The sequence below is a fragment of the Carcharodon carcharias genome, chromosome 15, assembly GCF_017639515.1.
Source record: "Carcharodon carcharias isolate sCarCar2 chromosome 15, sCarCar2.pri, whole genome shotgun sequence".
NCBI lineage: Eukaryota > Metazoa > Chordata > Chondrichthyes > Lamniformes > Lamnidae > Carcharodon > Carcharodon carcharias.
This window is the reverse complement of record NC_054481.1, coordinates 44,375,335-44,391,408: the sequence shown is the minus strand read 5'-3', so window position 1 is coordinate 44,391,408 and position 16,074 is coordinate 44,375,335. Positions and strand designations below refer to the sequence as shown.

Genomic DNA, 16,074 nt, shown 5'->3' with positions numbered 1-16,074 from the left:
ACAGCACCATGGGTGTATCTACAACTCATGGACTGAAGAGCTTCAAGAAGGTGGTTCACCACCACATTCTTAAGGGAAATTAGTGACGAGCAATAAACACTGGCCTAGCAGTCGACACATACACCCCGTGAAAGAATAAAAGAAAACTCGTAGTTTCATAGTTTAAATATCTTGCATTGAGATGCAAAAGGAAACAGCTGAATTATTGAAACAAGGTCTTTATGCTCTCAATGCTAGAATCTATCATTAGTTTTGCTTGTATGGTGTAATTTCCTTTCTTTTTAGTATCAGTGTGGGTAAAGAACATCTGAAATATATAGAACTCAACATGGAGTCCAGTCAGACTAAAAAAAATTAAACAAAAACAAAAGTGACTTTCCGTCTAAACATATAATGAGGAAAGTTAATGATTTCACAAAAACTTTTTCCTATTACAAAAATAGTTCATGAATTAAATTAATGCTTTAATTTTTTAAAATAGCAGTTTTATTAATGTCCCCCTTAAGCAACGCTGCAACTTGATCTCCTATATATTGAGTACAGTACAGTTTCCAAGCTACAACATTGCACCTGTTCCCTGTCCCTTTTATGGACATAAGTTGGATTGTAAAATTCCCTAGAAACCGGCTATTTACTGCGCCGTACACTGGGGATCAGGAGTAGCCAATGAATGCCCAATAAAGGATACCTAATGATTTTTTTCTGTAAACACTTGTGAATGATTTTTGCTTACTCAGGAGATTACGTGAAGTATAAAAGGCAAATTCCAAGAAGACTGCACAGCAGCTTCTGCCCCAACTCTGGTAAGTGAATTGGTCATAACGTTCTTTTGGTGGTTGGTTAATGCATTCACATGCCCATTAAATTTATCAACAAATCTTAGAATGACATGAAGTTTTGATTATTATGAAGTTATATTTGTCATTTCAACTACTTTGCTAGAAGGCAAGTTTTTATTAAAAGGAAATTTGCTTTTTAAATTCTTAGATAGCAAAAGAGTTAGAGGTCAGAGGAGGAGATATTTCTTAAATACAGCAAATTGTTGTGATCTGGAAGGCACTGCCTGAGAGGATGGTGGAAGTCGATTTAATAGTAACATTCAAAGGGCAACTCAATAAATTCTTGAAGGGAGAAAATTGCAGGTCTATGGAGAAAGGGTTGGGAATGCATCTAATTGGCTCTTTCAAAGAACCAGAACAAGCATGTTGGGCTGAATGGCCTCCTTCTATGCTGTAAGAATCTATGATTCTGTGATATTTTATCTTATGATGTTCACTGGGGGATTGCCATATATATTAAATCATTTCATACCCAAAACAAACACTACAATCCTAAGCAGAAGTTACGGCCTTCCTTAAAGCATTCTGTTTGCATCTTTTGAGGAATTGTTCAAAAAAATCCTTTAGTAAGAGCATCAGTTGCTCGAGTTGTGCTTTACTTTGCAATTTCAGCATAAGATGTTTCCTTTTTAAAAAAATCTTTAAACAGTTAATTTTATCTCTTGTTGAACAACCATGATTCTTTAATCACTTCCAAATTATTGACTATAAATGTCGGTTGATTTTAAATTATGTGTTATTCATATTTATTTTGTGAGTGAATTTGGAGGTATTTTTAACAAATGAAAATCAGTTAACATTTCTATCACAGCCTCCACATACACAACGAATGCTTCAGCCACTTGTCATAATAGAAAAAGCTGAGGGAAAAAATAAAGGAAAAGAGAAAGTTGGAAGGAAGGGTAAAATCATGGTCAAAGGAAAAGGTTTTAGAGAAGTTTTGAATGGAGTGTGTGAGTTGGCAAATGGGGAGATGTAGAGAGAAATTACAAAGGGTGGGACATAAAGAAGGAACACTGATTGTGAGCACAGGGAGTAGGGAAAAAAGAACATGACAGAGTCATGTGTACAGATGTGCTGTTGGATGAGATGTCTGAGGTATGCTGAGACAGAGTTATGGTGAGGGGAACATTTGGGGCTGGATTTTACCAGCCCTCTTGTGATAAGCTAAAAGGCGGAGGAGCCCTTAAAACGGCAAGGGATTGTAAGGGTTGGAGTGCCCATCATCTTTCCGTTGCCATGCCATCTTACCAGTGTCAGGGACACTGGCTCTCCAACCAAAGTTCAATTGAGCCGCTTAAGTGGACAATTAAGGGCCTCTTCCAGCAGCGGGTGTTTGTTTTTGTTGCACTAATTGACGGCTCCAGCCCGTTTATTTTCATTTTCAAAGGGCTGGGGATTTAAATAGCTTAAGGTCATGAGCATTTATGTATCCTCCATAAATTTGGCACTGTGGGTTAGGGCGCTTGGAACAACAAGAATGGGGTCTGTTTGAACTCAGTGCTAAGTTCAAATGGCCCAGCTGAATTTGGGCATCTCCCTGTGTGAATTGCACTTCGTCCTCTTCCCCCGCCAACAAAAATGGGATCTGTGGGAAATGGTGGTGGGAAATCTGCATCCTGGTCCCTTCCGCTATTTGTAAAAGCCTCCGGAGTTGGCCTGACTCCGTGAAAATCCAGTCCTACGTGAGCTCCCCCCCACCCCTCTAAACTTGGTAAGGCCGGTGACAGATGTCACAGGTGGATATATCCAGGAATTACAGTGGGATATTATGCTGGTGAGTTTTAGGACAACTTAAGTAGGCTTGCAGAAATAAAAACAATCATTGAACTAGTTTTCCCTTTCTAACTTGCTTTTCTATTTTTTTTGCACCCTCAAAGGGTTCTCTGTTCTCTTCGAGTTAGTTCTCTGCAATCAATTCAGTTTCAAAATGGTTGGCAAAGGAGAGTGTGGAGATGATGTCGATCCCATGCCTTTTCTGGCTCCCAGTGAAAAGGAGAAACTAGAATATATGAGCAAGCCCTATGACATTAAGAAGTCCTGCTGGATCAAGGATGAAAAAGATGGTTTTATTGCAGCAGAGGTCCAGTCTGAGCAAGGTGACCAAGTCACTGTGAAGACTGCCAAGAATCAAGTAAGTAAAAATTATCTTTCAAGTTGTATTGAGGGAAATAAAGAAAAGCACCTACATGTCACTTTTTTACGACATTAATGCATCTTTTGCTAAATGGTGAACATCACTTCTCACTTCATTTGCTTTGATAGTAGGAGATTGGTGGGGTTATAATATTTACCCGAATTTGACCATTTCAGTAGCTGGTGTAAATATCATGAATTCTTTACTTGGAATTAGCTTTAGCTTATCAGGATCAGTGTTGGAGTTATTGCAAATGCTGAGTAGAATTTCCATCACATCTTCTCTGCTCCAGATGCTATGTGACCTTCAGCCAGCCAACCATACAAATAAATGATGCAAGAGAAAGTGGGCTTTTCAACCTTGAAAGAAGATGTCTAGAGATATATTAGACACTAATAGGAATAGTAAAGCTTAATCTATGGTATGGTTCTAAATTAAACTTTAGCTGTAAGAAAAGAGGACATAGGTACAAACTAAAACTGGAAACACTGAGGACAGATGCGAGAAGTAATTTCTTTGTATATTGTGGTCAATGCCACAAATGGCTTTCTGGATAGTGTATTGGAGGCAAAAACTCTGGAATCACTCAAGAGGGAGTTACACACATTGAAGGAAGTGGATGGAAGAAGCATAGGTTCCTTTGGAAAGATGAGCTATGTGGTCCAAACGACCTCTCTCATCTGTTCTTTATCTTGTGATCTTTATGGTGAGTATCAGATGCTGTGTGCACGCAAATATATTATGAACATGTCCTCATTTTACAAAATAAAGCATAGTCACAAAGACATTTTTGAAAAATTGAATGGCAAGGAGAATCTGAAAATTAAGGATATGCAGGGTTATGGGGAGAAGGCAGGAGAGTGGCACTGGGTGAATTGCTCGTTCAGAGAGTTGGTGCAGACATGACAGCCGAATGGCCACCTTCTGCATTGTAACGAATCTGTGAATCTGTGAAAAAGGAGACCAAGAAAAAATCAAAGTGAGTTAAACATTTCGCATTTCAAAAAATTAGGGAACATGCACTGACTTCCATAGAAGCCAAATGGTAAAACACAGAGCTTCAAGCTGATCATTGCTGTTTTGACTTTCTGGTTGTTCCATTTTTATATGATGTGATACAGTTAAAATAAATATCTTGGTAATCAGGGCAAGCTATGCAATTTACAGCTTTGGTGTTTGTTTTTCTTCGTAGCAATCAATGGTAAAGATATCCTTATAATTTAATCGATGGTCATGTTTTACTCAAATCTAAAATAATGTAAATTACACATTATATTTAAATTCTGTACAATCTTTTTTCAGACTGTGACCATGAAAAAGGATAATGTTCAGCAAATGAATCCACCAAAGTTTTACCAAGCCACAGACATGGCCAACTTGACCTTTCTAAATGAGGCCAGTGTACTTGTGAACCTGCGTGATCGTTACGTCAAAATGCGAATCTATGTATGTCACACAAGATTCTTAATTTGTGTTATTTTTGTTAAAAATGAAGAAACCAGTGTGAAGGGCCAATATCTTCAGTTAAAAAAAGAAGGAAGGAAGGGGAAGGGAAAGAAAGAAGGGGAAGAAAGGAGAAGGAAGGAAGGAAGATCTTGCATTTATAAAATACTTCTCACATTTGCAAGATATCCTAAAGAACTTTGCAGTCAATCTCTGCCAATCTATACACAGGAAGTTCCCACAAATATCAGACAATAACAATGCCCAGTTAATCTGTTTTGATGGACTTTATTAAGGCCCAAATGTGTGACCAGGATGCTGGAAAAACTCCCTTCTCCCTGCCCTGTACATTTCATATGAAAGGTGGAACCTCTGACAGAGCAGCACTTCTTTGGTAGTACACTGAAGTGCCAGTCTAGATTATGTCCTCAGGTGCTGGAGTTATAACATGACCTACTGACTCAAAGGTAAGACAGCTACCACTGAGCCAAGGCTGACACTTCAGTACAGGGGACAGAGGTCAGGTGATGCTGAGATTGTACTGAAAGTCCTGAATACCAGTAAAGAGAGATGAAAGGAGTTCCAAGGACTGGGAAAAGGTGAGTTAAAGTCGAAGACTGTGTAATAAGTGTTGATTTTAACAATGTAAGGCTGTAGAGCAGAGCTCTAACCTGTCAGAAAGTATGCTTAAAGCTTAGAAGGAACAAGGGAAATCTTAGGGACACTAACCATAAGAGCAAGTGAGAAAGGTTATGGTGAAGGGAGAGGTCAGTGGTGTATTTATATCCTATCCAAAGGCATAAGAACTAAAAGAACCTCCCTGGTTACAGGAGTAGAATTCTAATTTTAGAATAACTTGAACTTCAGAGACACTTAAGTGTTTTAGATGGAAATAGGTGTGCTTGAATATAGGAAAACATAGCTTCCTGGAACTATGGTGAAGCTGTAAAAGTTCCATGAGGTTGCTGGAAACCAGAAATGTTGATACATGATGTCATCGAACATGAAAAGTGATGAGCAATGTATAGATTTTAAGAGACATGCAGAAACTGTTTTTTTGAAGTGTTGAAACAAGTGATGTTGCTGCCCATAATACCAAATCAATGTCAGAGCTGGTAGCAGAGATATTATCACTCTCCACTGTACATTCTCCTGTGCAGATGTTCCAGATCCACATCATGGGTTAGGTGTAGGTGTACAACCACAAATGGCAGTGTGCAGAAGAAACTGTAAAACAGGCTTAGTAGGTGGCACTCTCAACTATGCGTCAGAAACTTGAGTACAAAATCTAGGCTACTGAAGGAGCACTACACTGTTGGAACTGCTCTCTTTTAGTGGAGCTGTTAAACCAAGAATTTGTCCACCTTCTCAGGTAGACATAAAAGACCTCGTGACACTATTTCGAGGATGAGCAGGGAAGTTGTCCCTGGTGCCCTGGCCAATATTTATCCCTCAACCAACATCACTTAAAATAATAGCTTACCTGGTCATTATCTCATTACCATTAGTGGGACATTTCTGTGTGTGAATTGGCTACATAACAATAAAGACCATACTTCAAAGGTATTTCATTCGTTGTAAAGTGCTTTGGGATGTCTTGAGACCATGAAAGGTACTATATAAATGCAATCCTTCTTTCATGCATTGTCATTTCCAAGTAACTTCAGTTCAGTAGTGGATCTTTATCATTCATGTTGCTGAGCACTCAGAAATTAATAGTATGTAACTATTTTATCAAAATTGCAACACATCATTTTAGATATGTTTCCTTATTTTGTAGACCTATTCTGGGTTGTTCTGTGTAACAGTGAACCCGTACAAGTGGCTGCCTATCTATGGTGGCAGAGTGGCTAACATGTACAAGGGCAGGAAACGCAATGAGATGCCCCCTCACCTTTTCTCAATCTCAGACAACGCCTACCATGACATGCTTGTAGGTAAGAGACAAGTGGAAAGATTTTATTAAAATGTTTTGAAACATTTTGATAGTACTGAGTATTTAAACCCCTTTCTTAATCAATGAATCTTCCCACATCCATTTTACATTTAAGCAAACTTACATTGTTAGGGCTGGGAAGCTTTCGGTTGAACAGCTATTCATATCACTGTTTCAGTCAATGAGTTAAAGGCAGGGCAGATCTTTTGTCAGGACTTGGATCAAACAAAGTCTTTTTACTCAGCAAGAAGAGTCTTTTTTGCACGACAGCAAATGGTCTACAGAATCTAATTAAAAAAAGTAGGAGGAAACAGAACTCACAACCGAAACTACAGCAACTTCACTTGATAAAAACAGAGTGATTTCTCTAGGCAATTACAGTGAGTGAAGGATAGTTAGATACAAATTATCTAAGTAACATTAACCCCAGTCACTTACAGCATGCAGTCTCCAGGTGTGATTGATGGGAGATCATCTCTATTCTGGCTGGGAATAGTGGTGTCATTATATGCAAGCAATTTTTTGCTCTGTCTGCATCATAGAATGTGTTTTAACTAGGTTTTCCTTAACGCAGAAGCTGAGCATCCTGAATAGCACACTGAACTTAAAATAGTACATGTTTAGGAAATGAAAGCATTTAATTGTGCAACAAACATCACAGCAAACCTTTGCCTCATTCACTCTTTCCTTTTTAAGTCTCTCCTTTCTTAAGTCTTTTTCTCCTGCGTATTTCCCACTTTCTCCGTATGTCTCTCTATATGGGGAGATGGTAGTGTACGAGTAATGTCACTGGACTAGTAGTCCAGAGGCCCAGGCTAATGCACTGGGGACATGTGTTCAAATCCCACACTGCAGCTGGTGGAATTTAAATTCCATTAGTAAAATCTGGAATATAAAGTTAGTCTCAGTAATGGTGACCATGGCAACTATCATTGATTGTTGGAAAAACCCATTTGGTTTACTAATGAAGGAAATCTGCCAGCCTTCCTGGTCTGGCCTACATGTGACTCTAGATCCACACCAATGTGATTAACTCTTAACTGCCCTCTGAAATGGTCTAGTAAAGGCAATTAGGGATGGGCAAAAAATACTGAACCTGCTAGTGATGCCCACACCCATGAAAGGAAATTTTAAAAAACTCTCTAAGTCTCCCACTCTGTGGACTGGATTTTCATCAAGGAGCCATGGACAGAGACATGAAAATCTAGGCCTGTGATTCTCCTGCACTCATTGTGTGTCTCCCATTTCCTCTCTATGTCATTCAGTCTGTCTGTCTGTCACTCTGTCTGTATATCACTTTATCTTCTCCCTCTCTTTCTCATCTTGTACACCTTTCCCTTTCTTCTCATTTCTCAAGGACACCTAGAACCACCTTCTCATTTATAGCCCTATTATAGTAATTATGCTACTATATCAATTATGTCACAGGGGAAGGATCAGAAATGCTTTGGGCATGCATACATGCACACTCATGCCTATTCACACTCAGGCACTCACACACATGTACAGTCATACTCACACATAGACTGATCTGCGATCATTAAAAAAATTAGCTGTAATAAAAATATTAGTTAGATTTACAAATTTAAACATGACATTTCAGTTAAAGAGGAAGAAAACTCTACAGGTACATTTTTAAAATTCATTCAAGGGATGTGGGCATCGCTGGCTAGGCCAGCATTTATTGCCCATCCCTAGTTGCCCTTATTCAGAGGGCATTTTAAGAGTCAACCACATTCCTGTGGGTCTGGAGTCAAATGTAGGCCAGACCAGGTAAGGACGGCAGGTTTCCTTCCCTAAGGAACATTAGTGAACCAGATGGGTTTTTACAACAATTGGCAATGGTTTCATGGTCATCATCAGACTTTTAATTCCAGATTTATATTGGATTCAAATTTCACCATCTGCTGTGGTGGGATTCAAACCTGGGTCCCTGTTGCATTACCCTGGGTATCTGGAATACCAGTTCAGCGACAGTATCACGATTATCACTGTTGGGTACTTACCACAGAGAAATGCACTGGGCCGACTGTAGGTTTTAAAATTGAGGATCTTCAAGCATCACAGTTTATAATTTACTTTTTTTTTGGAAAAATATACTTTATTCATAAAATATCTGGAAGAACATTCCAAACCATTTCAAAATCACCATCACATAAGTACAATCAGATTCAACTTTTACACATGTATCACAAGGTGCATCAATTTACGCTGTGGCACTCCATAACCATCTATTCGCTGAAGTGCTGGGGTGGAAAAGATGTTTGACTGGTGTAGACCAAGGGCGCGGCACCTTGCAGTTATCCACTCAGTAGTAATTTATTCAATACTTGCTGGTCTTCAAGGAATCAGGACTGTTGTTTAAGTAATTGGTGCAAACTAAAGTTTGAATGCATGGAATTACAGGAAAGGAATATCAAACAAAGTTTCTTGTGATGCCAGCAACATTTGCATAGGAACTTGCTATCATTTGTCAGAGGTATATGCAAATGGTGCTCAAAATAAGGAGCACATTATCACTAATTCAGTACTGTAATCTTTCACCACTGTAAAACAGTCCTTATAATGCACGTGGGCCTCCTGATAATTTTTTTTAACTTAATTTTTTGGCAGAGCGAGAAAACCAATCCATGCTCATCACGTAAGTACCTATTTATATGAATCTGTTACGGTTTTTATTCACAATGTAAACTGTTGGGAATAATTAGAACCCAATAACTATGAAAAATAGTATGGATGATTCCAGTTGTATCAAAATACTAGTAAATCTCCATGAAAAAGGACACAGTTAATCTGAGGATATGTTTTTTATATTTGCTTTTGATATGTGGATCTTGCTGATAAGACTGCGTTGCCGATGGGTCTCTTGAACCACTCCAGCTCTGATGTTAAATGCTATGGGCTTGAATTTCCATCCTGGACCTGGGTACATGTAACTTCCAGAAGCAGGGTGGAACATGAGGTGGAACATACTTTGTTCCATTAGAATTCCTCCTTATGGGGAGGAGGCTTGGAAATTCTTGGTGGGGTGGTGGGAGTGTGATGGGAGGCAATGCTTGGATTTTTAGCCTACACCACCCCTATTGAGAAGGATATTTCTGGAAAGTTATAGGCTTCCCCAGACAAAATGTATTCAGAAAATTATCTGATAGGCCGAGTGGAACCCAAGCTTGCTGAAAGCAGTCATAAACACTGGGCAGAACTGTCCCAGATTTGCACCAAGTGCGGTAGTGAGTGGGAAAAACGATGTTTTATCCGTTGGTCGAAATGGCGGCTTCTCATGCCGTGTCATCCCAAACCTGTCGCATTAATTACGCATTCCCGGGAAACACAATGTTTTGGTGGTGGGTGGGTTCTCATTCACCCTCACCGCTTCATCATACCGGGCACCATATTTAAAGTGCAACCACATGCACACCTCTCAGTGCTTTCAGCCCAGGACTGCTGCACAGAAACATAGAAACATAGAAAATAGGAGCAGAAGTAGGCCATTCTGCCCTTTGAGCCTGTTCTGCCATTCATTATGATCTTGGCTGATCATCCAACTCAATAGCCTGCTCCCACTTTCTCTCCATATCCTATGATCCCTTTCACCCCAAGAGCTATATCTAACTCTTTCTTGAAAAAGTACAGTGTTTTGGTCTCAACTACTTTCTGTGGTAACGAATTCCACAGGCTCACCACTCTCTGGGTGAAGAAATTTCTCCTCATCTCAGTCCTAAATGGTCTACCCCATATCCTCAGACTGTGACCCCTGGTTTTGGACTCCCCCACTATTGGGAACATCCTTCCTGCATCTACCCTGTCTAGACCCGTTAGAATTTTATAGGTTTCGATGGGCAGGATTCCCAACGTGTAAAATGACGCGCAGTGACGTCAGGCGGCACCCCCAACATCACCACGCCCCATTTAAATTTTCAGGTAGATTGGGGGCTCCGCAAAATCAGCTGTGCACCCGCTGACCTGTCAATGGCCAATTGAGGCTATTGACAGAGTCATTAAAGGAATTAATGGACCTGCCCGTCCAACCTGAAGGTTGGTGGGCAGGCCAGGAGCCCTGGTGGGCATTAGAAAAAGCATGAAACCCCATCCATAGGCGGGATGAGGTTTCATGTCGATTTTTAAAAAATTTAATTAAAGTTTTTTAAAAAATTATGGACATGTCCCAACTCATGTGACAGTGTTACATGAGGGGACATGTCAGGGAATTTTTTTTTCAATTTTTAATATTTTTGACAGTAGAGGCGGTCTCCCTGGTGCAGCACTTTGCCTCAGGGAGATGAGTGCGCTCTTTCGTGCGCATGCGCAAAAGAGCGCACTCCTGGGTTTAGGGATTCCTCTCTCCGCCCGCACAGGGAGCGCATAGCACTTCCATGCGGACATCACGCTGGGTGGGCCTTAATTGGCCCACCCATGTAAAATGACGGCGTGCACCCCTGACTGGGGGTGCCGATCAGAGGCGCGCCTCTGCGCACCCACACTTCAACTTCAACCCCGATGGAGGGAAAATCCTGCCCTATGAGAAGACAGGATGGCCCCAAAAATCAAAAAGACTGCACCCCCCTGGTTTAGTCACATCCCTTGAGTGCCTTTTGGATGCTGTGGAGGCCTGCCATAATGTCCTCTATCCCCCACTCTAGCCACTGGTGGGGCTGCAACATTATCACTCTGGTTTGGTAGGCGATGACAGTGGTGGTCAGCGCCAATGCTGCATAGAAGAGGTTGGCCATCCAGTATAGATAGAGGATGAATGATCTCATCCATGCCACCAGGGTAAGGCAACCATCCCATTACTCTAAACTCACATACTCAAACCCATCGCACATTCTCTGGCATCTCACTCACTGGACTCACTCGCTGAAGGGACATCACCTCTCACTCTCTCACACACACCCTCACTTCTCCTCATCTCCTCTGGAGACTGCCTCCTCAGCCCTTACCATCTTGAGGCCACTTGCACAGATCAACATGTGCCCCACACATACCCTGGGATACCCACCTTACCCAGTACAGCTCTCACCCTGCAGCCTCTTCCCTTGGCCACTTCTCCCCCTTTCCATAGCAAGCCCTAGTCCTGCAGCCATACAAAGCCACCCCCACCTTACGGCTGGTCTAGTAGGTAGAGACCTGCCCGGGAGCCCCCCTAAAAGTGGCGGTGCTGTGTGCGAAGCCTGATGCTGATGACCCTGAGTGCTGCCCGAAGCAAGGTAGGCAAACAAACCTCGAAGTCCTGAGTGAAGTGCAGCTCGCCAGGTGCATGTCACTTATGTGCTGTTGTGAAACTCATTGGCATGCCATCATGCCAACGAGGGCAGACAATCCAGCGGGGGGGTGGGGGGGGGTGGTGGGCTGAGTCGATGGGCTGGCCTTATAATAATATGCAGATGTATTACAATGAGGTTCCTGACGTCCAGGTGGGAAATGCTGCTCACCATCAATAGGCTGAGCAGATGATCGCAAACCTGTTTCACGAAGTTGTGAAACCGTTGTGATTTCTGGCCTTCTTACCACAGTGTCCACTCATGCCGTCGAGCACACCCGACACCAACGGGCACCGAAAATTCCGCCCACTGCTTTGGACCTAGTAATTGCCCTTAAATGATTCAGGCAAAGGCAATGGATCTCAAGGGGATAAAGAGGAAATAATTCTCACTTCATTGCTTCCCACAGAGCCTCTCTGTGCTGCCAACCTGAATGTGCAGATGATCCTATCCCACAGAAATTGTGACACATACTTTACATTGTTGTCTGAGCACACAGTTAAGGTCCACTGCTCTGTGCTTCTACTGGCAGGCTGACTGGTGTTCCAGCTTTCAGTTTCAGCTGTATTTGTTCAGTGTCTGTTAAACCATTGTGTCAGTCAATATAGTATTACGTCTTAAACAGGACTAAGAGCAGGGCTCACAGCTGTCCATGTTATGACAAGCGAAGTCCATTTACTCAGCAGAGTCTATTTAAACAGTGCACTAAAGCACAATCAGCAACTGATCTACAGCAAAACAAAAACAGAATTACCTGGAAAAACTCAGCAGGTCTGGCAGCATCGGCGGAGAAGAAAAGAGTTGACGTTTCCAGATTTCCAGCATCCGCAGTTTTTTTGTTTTTATAAATGATCTACAGCGTCAATTTACAAAGAGTCTCTATGAACGTGAAGGAACAGAACACATGACCAAAACTTCAGCAATGTCTCCCAATAAAAGCAGGGTGATTTCTCCAGAAAAAGTGCAGTCAGTGGAGGATAGTTACATACAAATTATGTGAGTAAAATCACTTACAGCAGTGCAGGTTCCTAATTGATGGAGAGTTACCCAATCATCCCCATTCTGGGTGGGAATAATGATTTCACTATACACAGTCATATTTGAAGCTTGGCCTAAATAGCCAAGTGGTTATGGTACTGGGTTGTAACCCCAAGATCAAGAGTTCAAATCTCACAATGGCAAACAATGAAACAATGTAACTTCATCTGAAACAGATGGAAACGGGTTTGTACTCGAAAGAGTTACACGCACAGAGCAGTTTAAAAGGGAGATCAAGAGTTCAAATCTCACAATGGCAAACTATGAAACAATGTAACTTCATCTGAAACAGATGGAAATGGGTTTGTACTCGAAAGAGTTACAGGAAGGTTTTGCTTGGTCTAAATAGCCAAGTGGTTATGGTACTGGGTTTGTAACCCCAAGATCAAGAGTTCAAATCTCACAATGGCAAACTATGAAACAATGTAACTTCATCTGAAACAGATGGAAATGGGTTTGTACTCGAAAGAGTTACAGGAAGGTTTTGCTTGGCCTAAATAGCCAAGTGGTTATGGTACTGGGTTTGTAACCCCAAGATCAAGAGTTCAAATCTCACAATGGCAAACAATGAAACAATGTAACTTCATCTGAAACAGATGGAAACGGGTTTGTACTCGAAAGAGTTACACGCACAGAGCAGTTTAAAAGGGAGATCAAGAGTTCAAATCTCACAATGGCAAACTATGAAACAATGTAACTTCATCTGAAACAGATGGAAATGGGTTTGAAGGCTTGGCCTAAATAGCCAAGTGGTTATGGTACTGGGTTTGTAACCCCAAGATCAAGAGTTCAAATCTCACAATGGCAAACTATGAAACAATGTAACTTCATCTGAAACAGATGGAAACAGGTTTACTCAAAAGAGTATCAAGAGTTCAAATCTCACAATGGCAAACTATGGAACAATGTAACTTCATCTGAATAGGAACAGATGGAAATGTGTTTGTACTCAAAAGAGTTACAAGCTACACTAGGAGAATTTAAAGGCTTTCGTTGATGATCTGGCAGATATGCAGCAGCTGTGCTTCCTTAACAGTTGCTTACATTTTAGTGTGCCTACGCACACAGGTGGCGACTTTCCGCCTTCAGACCCTGCAGCGATACCTCTACGTCGAGCCTCCTCCTAGATGGTGTGCCCTGATGACGTATTTCTTCCGTCAGGTGCACGGCCTGAATTATGACGTGCAGCTCCTGTTTATAGAACAGCTGGGCCTCGGTGGCTCCTTGCAGGCGTTGCCCGTCTTTTACCAGGACCTGATCAAAATCTGGAAAGTGGTCGCCTCGCGACGCAGCTCTCCCCCGTCAGGAGTAGCGGCTATCATCAGAGAGCCGCTGCTCAGGAATCCGCCCCTCCGTCCTTTTCAGTGGTTGGCGGAGAGGAGGGCTGTGGCTGCAGGGGTGACCAGGATCGGGGACGTGCTGGGTGGCGGAGGACTGGGCTGGATGCTCCTGCAGGAGTTGGCGCGACGCGCGTCTGTGAGTGTCCAGGTCGCAGCCGATGCCATCCAAGACCTGAGAACGGTCGTGCTCGGACCCGACGTTATTTTGGGTCTTGAGGTGGCCCAGGTGCGCGGTGGTCTTCCGTCTGAGCGTTCCCCTGTTCGGACGGAATTCCACATTGGCCCCAAGCCCCGAACCCTCCCTCGGGTGCTGGTGCCCCACAATATGAGCCGCCTCGGGGACATGCCCTCTGTGCCTTTTGGCACGGCAAAGAGGGGCTTTTTGTACGGACTGCTGCTGCACACCTTCCATTTTCTCGCCCTTGTCCGTCGACCGGACACGCCCTGGCATGCCTTGTTGCCGTCTGGCGGCGGAGGCCCTCGATGGGAGGCCCTCTACGGAGGTGTCCTCCCCCTTTCTATCGGGGACCTGGGTTGGAGGGTGTTGCATGCAGCATTCCCTTATAATAAGAGGATGCATAGGTTCACGGACACTCAGGACACATGCCCTTTTTGCGGTCTTGTGGAGTCCATGGACCATGTATACATAGGGTGTTGTAGGCTGCACTCCCTTTTTAGTTATTTGAAAAACCTTTTATTGATGTTTTGTTTGCACTTCAGCCCCACGCTCCTGATCTATGGGCACCCGGTGCGGAAGGGGGTCGGGAAGGAGGAGGACCTCCTCGTGAACCTGCTCCTGGGCCTGGCCAAGTTGGCCATTAACAGGTCCAGGCAGCGGGCGATCGACGGGGGAGTCCCGCCCGATTGTTTGTCCCTCTTCCGTGGCTACGTTCGCTGCCGGATGTCCCTGGAGAAGGAGCACGCGGTGTCTGCTGGCACTCTCGAGGCCATCCGTGCTCGGTGGGCACCGCGGGGACTGGGGTGTTTTGTTGACCCCTTTAATCACATTTTGATTTAAAGTTTGTAAGTTTCCTTTAAACTTTTTTCTTGGTTTTACAGCTGACCTGAATTAGGGGCTGTGCCTGATTTATCCCAATTTTGTTGATTTGGTTTTCATTTAAAAGATTATCAAGAGTTCAAATCTCACAATGGCAAACTAAGAAACAATATAACTTCATCTGAATAGGAACAGATGGAAAATGTGTTTGTACTCGAAAGAGTTACACAGTCATATTTGTTTTTATCAGACCAAAATAACAGGCAGACCTGGGCAAATAGAGTCCCATTGTCACCAGTGGTGGCAGGACTGAATAATGGGTATTACAATGCTATCTTCCATGCATAACTGGAAGAGTTTTTCCCACAGGACTTGTTGGGAGAGTACCTTGGAGGCGATTTCCAATACATTGGAGGTCATTTCTACTACCTTTGAGTTTTGTATGTCTGATCTGCACTTCCCAACTATCAAACATCAGTGCAGTTGTGAGCCATTTATGCAACTTTGCCTTGGACCTCAGATGAGGACCAAGGTGAGCAGCAGGCAAAAACAGAATTACCTGAAAAAACTCAGCACGTCTGGCAGCATTGGCGGAGAAGAGCAAAGTTGACGTTTCGTGTCCTCATGACTCTTCAACAAAACTAAGTAGAAATAGGAAAGGGGTGAAATATAAGCTGGTTTAGGGGGTGGGGAGAGATGGGGGTGGGGGGTTGTTGGGAAAAACAAGCAGTGATAGGAGGAGATAACCAAAAGATGTCACAGACAAAAGAACAAAGAGGTGTTGAAGGTGGTCATATTATCTAAAAGAATGTGCTAATTAAGAGTGGAGAGCAGGACAAGCAAGGTAGCTCTAGTGGGGGGTGGGGTGAAATAAGTGATGGGTGGAATACATTTAAAATAATGGAAATAGGTGGGAAAAGAAAAATCTATATAAATTATTGGAAAAAACAAAAGGGAGGGGGAAGAAACGGAAAGGGGGTGGGGATGGAGGAGGGAGTTCAAGATCTAAAGTTGTTGAACTCAATGTTCAGTCCGGAAGGCTGTAAAGTGCCTAGTCGGAAGATGAGATGCTGTTCCTCCAGT

General features: G+C 42.7%; 1 protein-coding gene across 1 annotated transcript in view; it reads left to right on the top strand.

Moving 5' to 3' along the window:
* The first annotated feature begins 2,784 nt into the window (after window positions 1-2,784).
* Window positions 2,785-16,074, top strand: part of LOC121288569 (myosin-16-like) — a 78,867-nt gene continuing 65,577 nt past the window's right edge. The window contains exons 1-4 of the mRNA XM_041207172.1: window positions 2,785-2,973; window positions 4,279-4,422; window positions 6,200-6,356; window positions 8,969-8,996. Of these exons, the coding sequence (XP_041063106.1) occupies window positions 2,809-2,973; window positions 4,279-4,422; window positions 6,200-6,356; window positions 8,969-8,996 (494 nt within the window). The 5' untranslated portion in view covers window positions 2,785-2,808. The remainder of the gene's footprint in view (window positions 2,974-4,278; window positions 4,423-6,199; window positions 6,357-8,968; window positions 8,997-16,074) is intronic.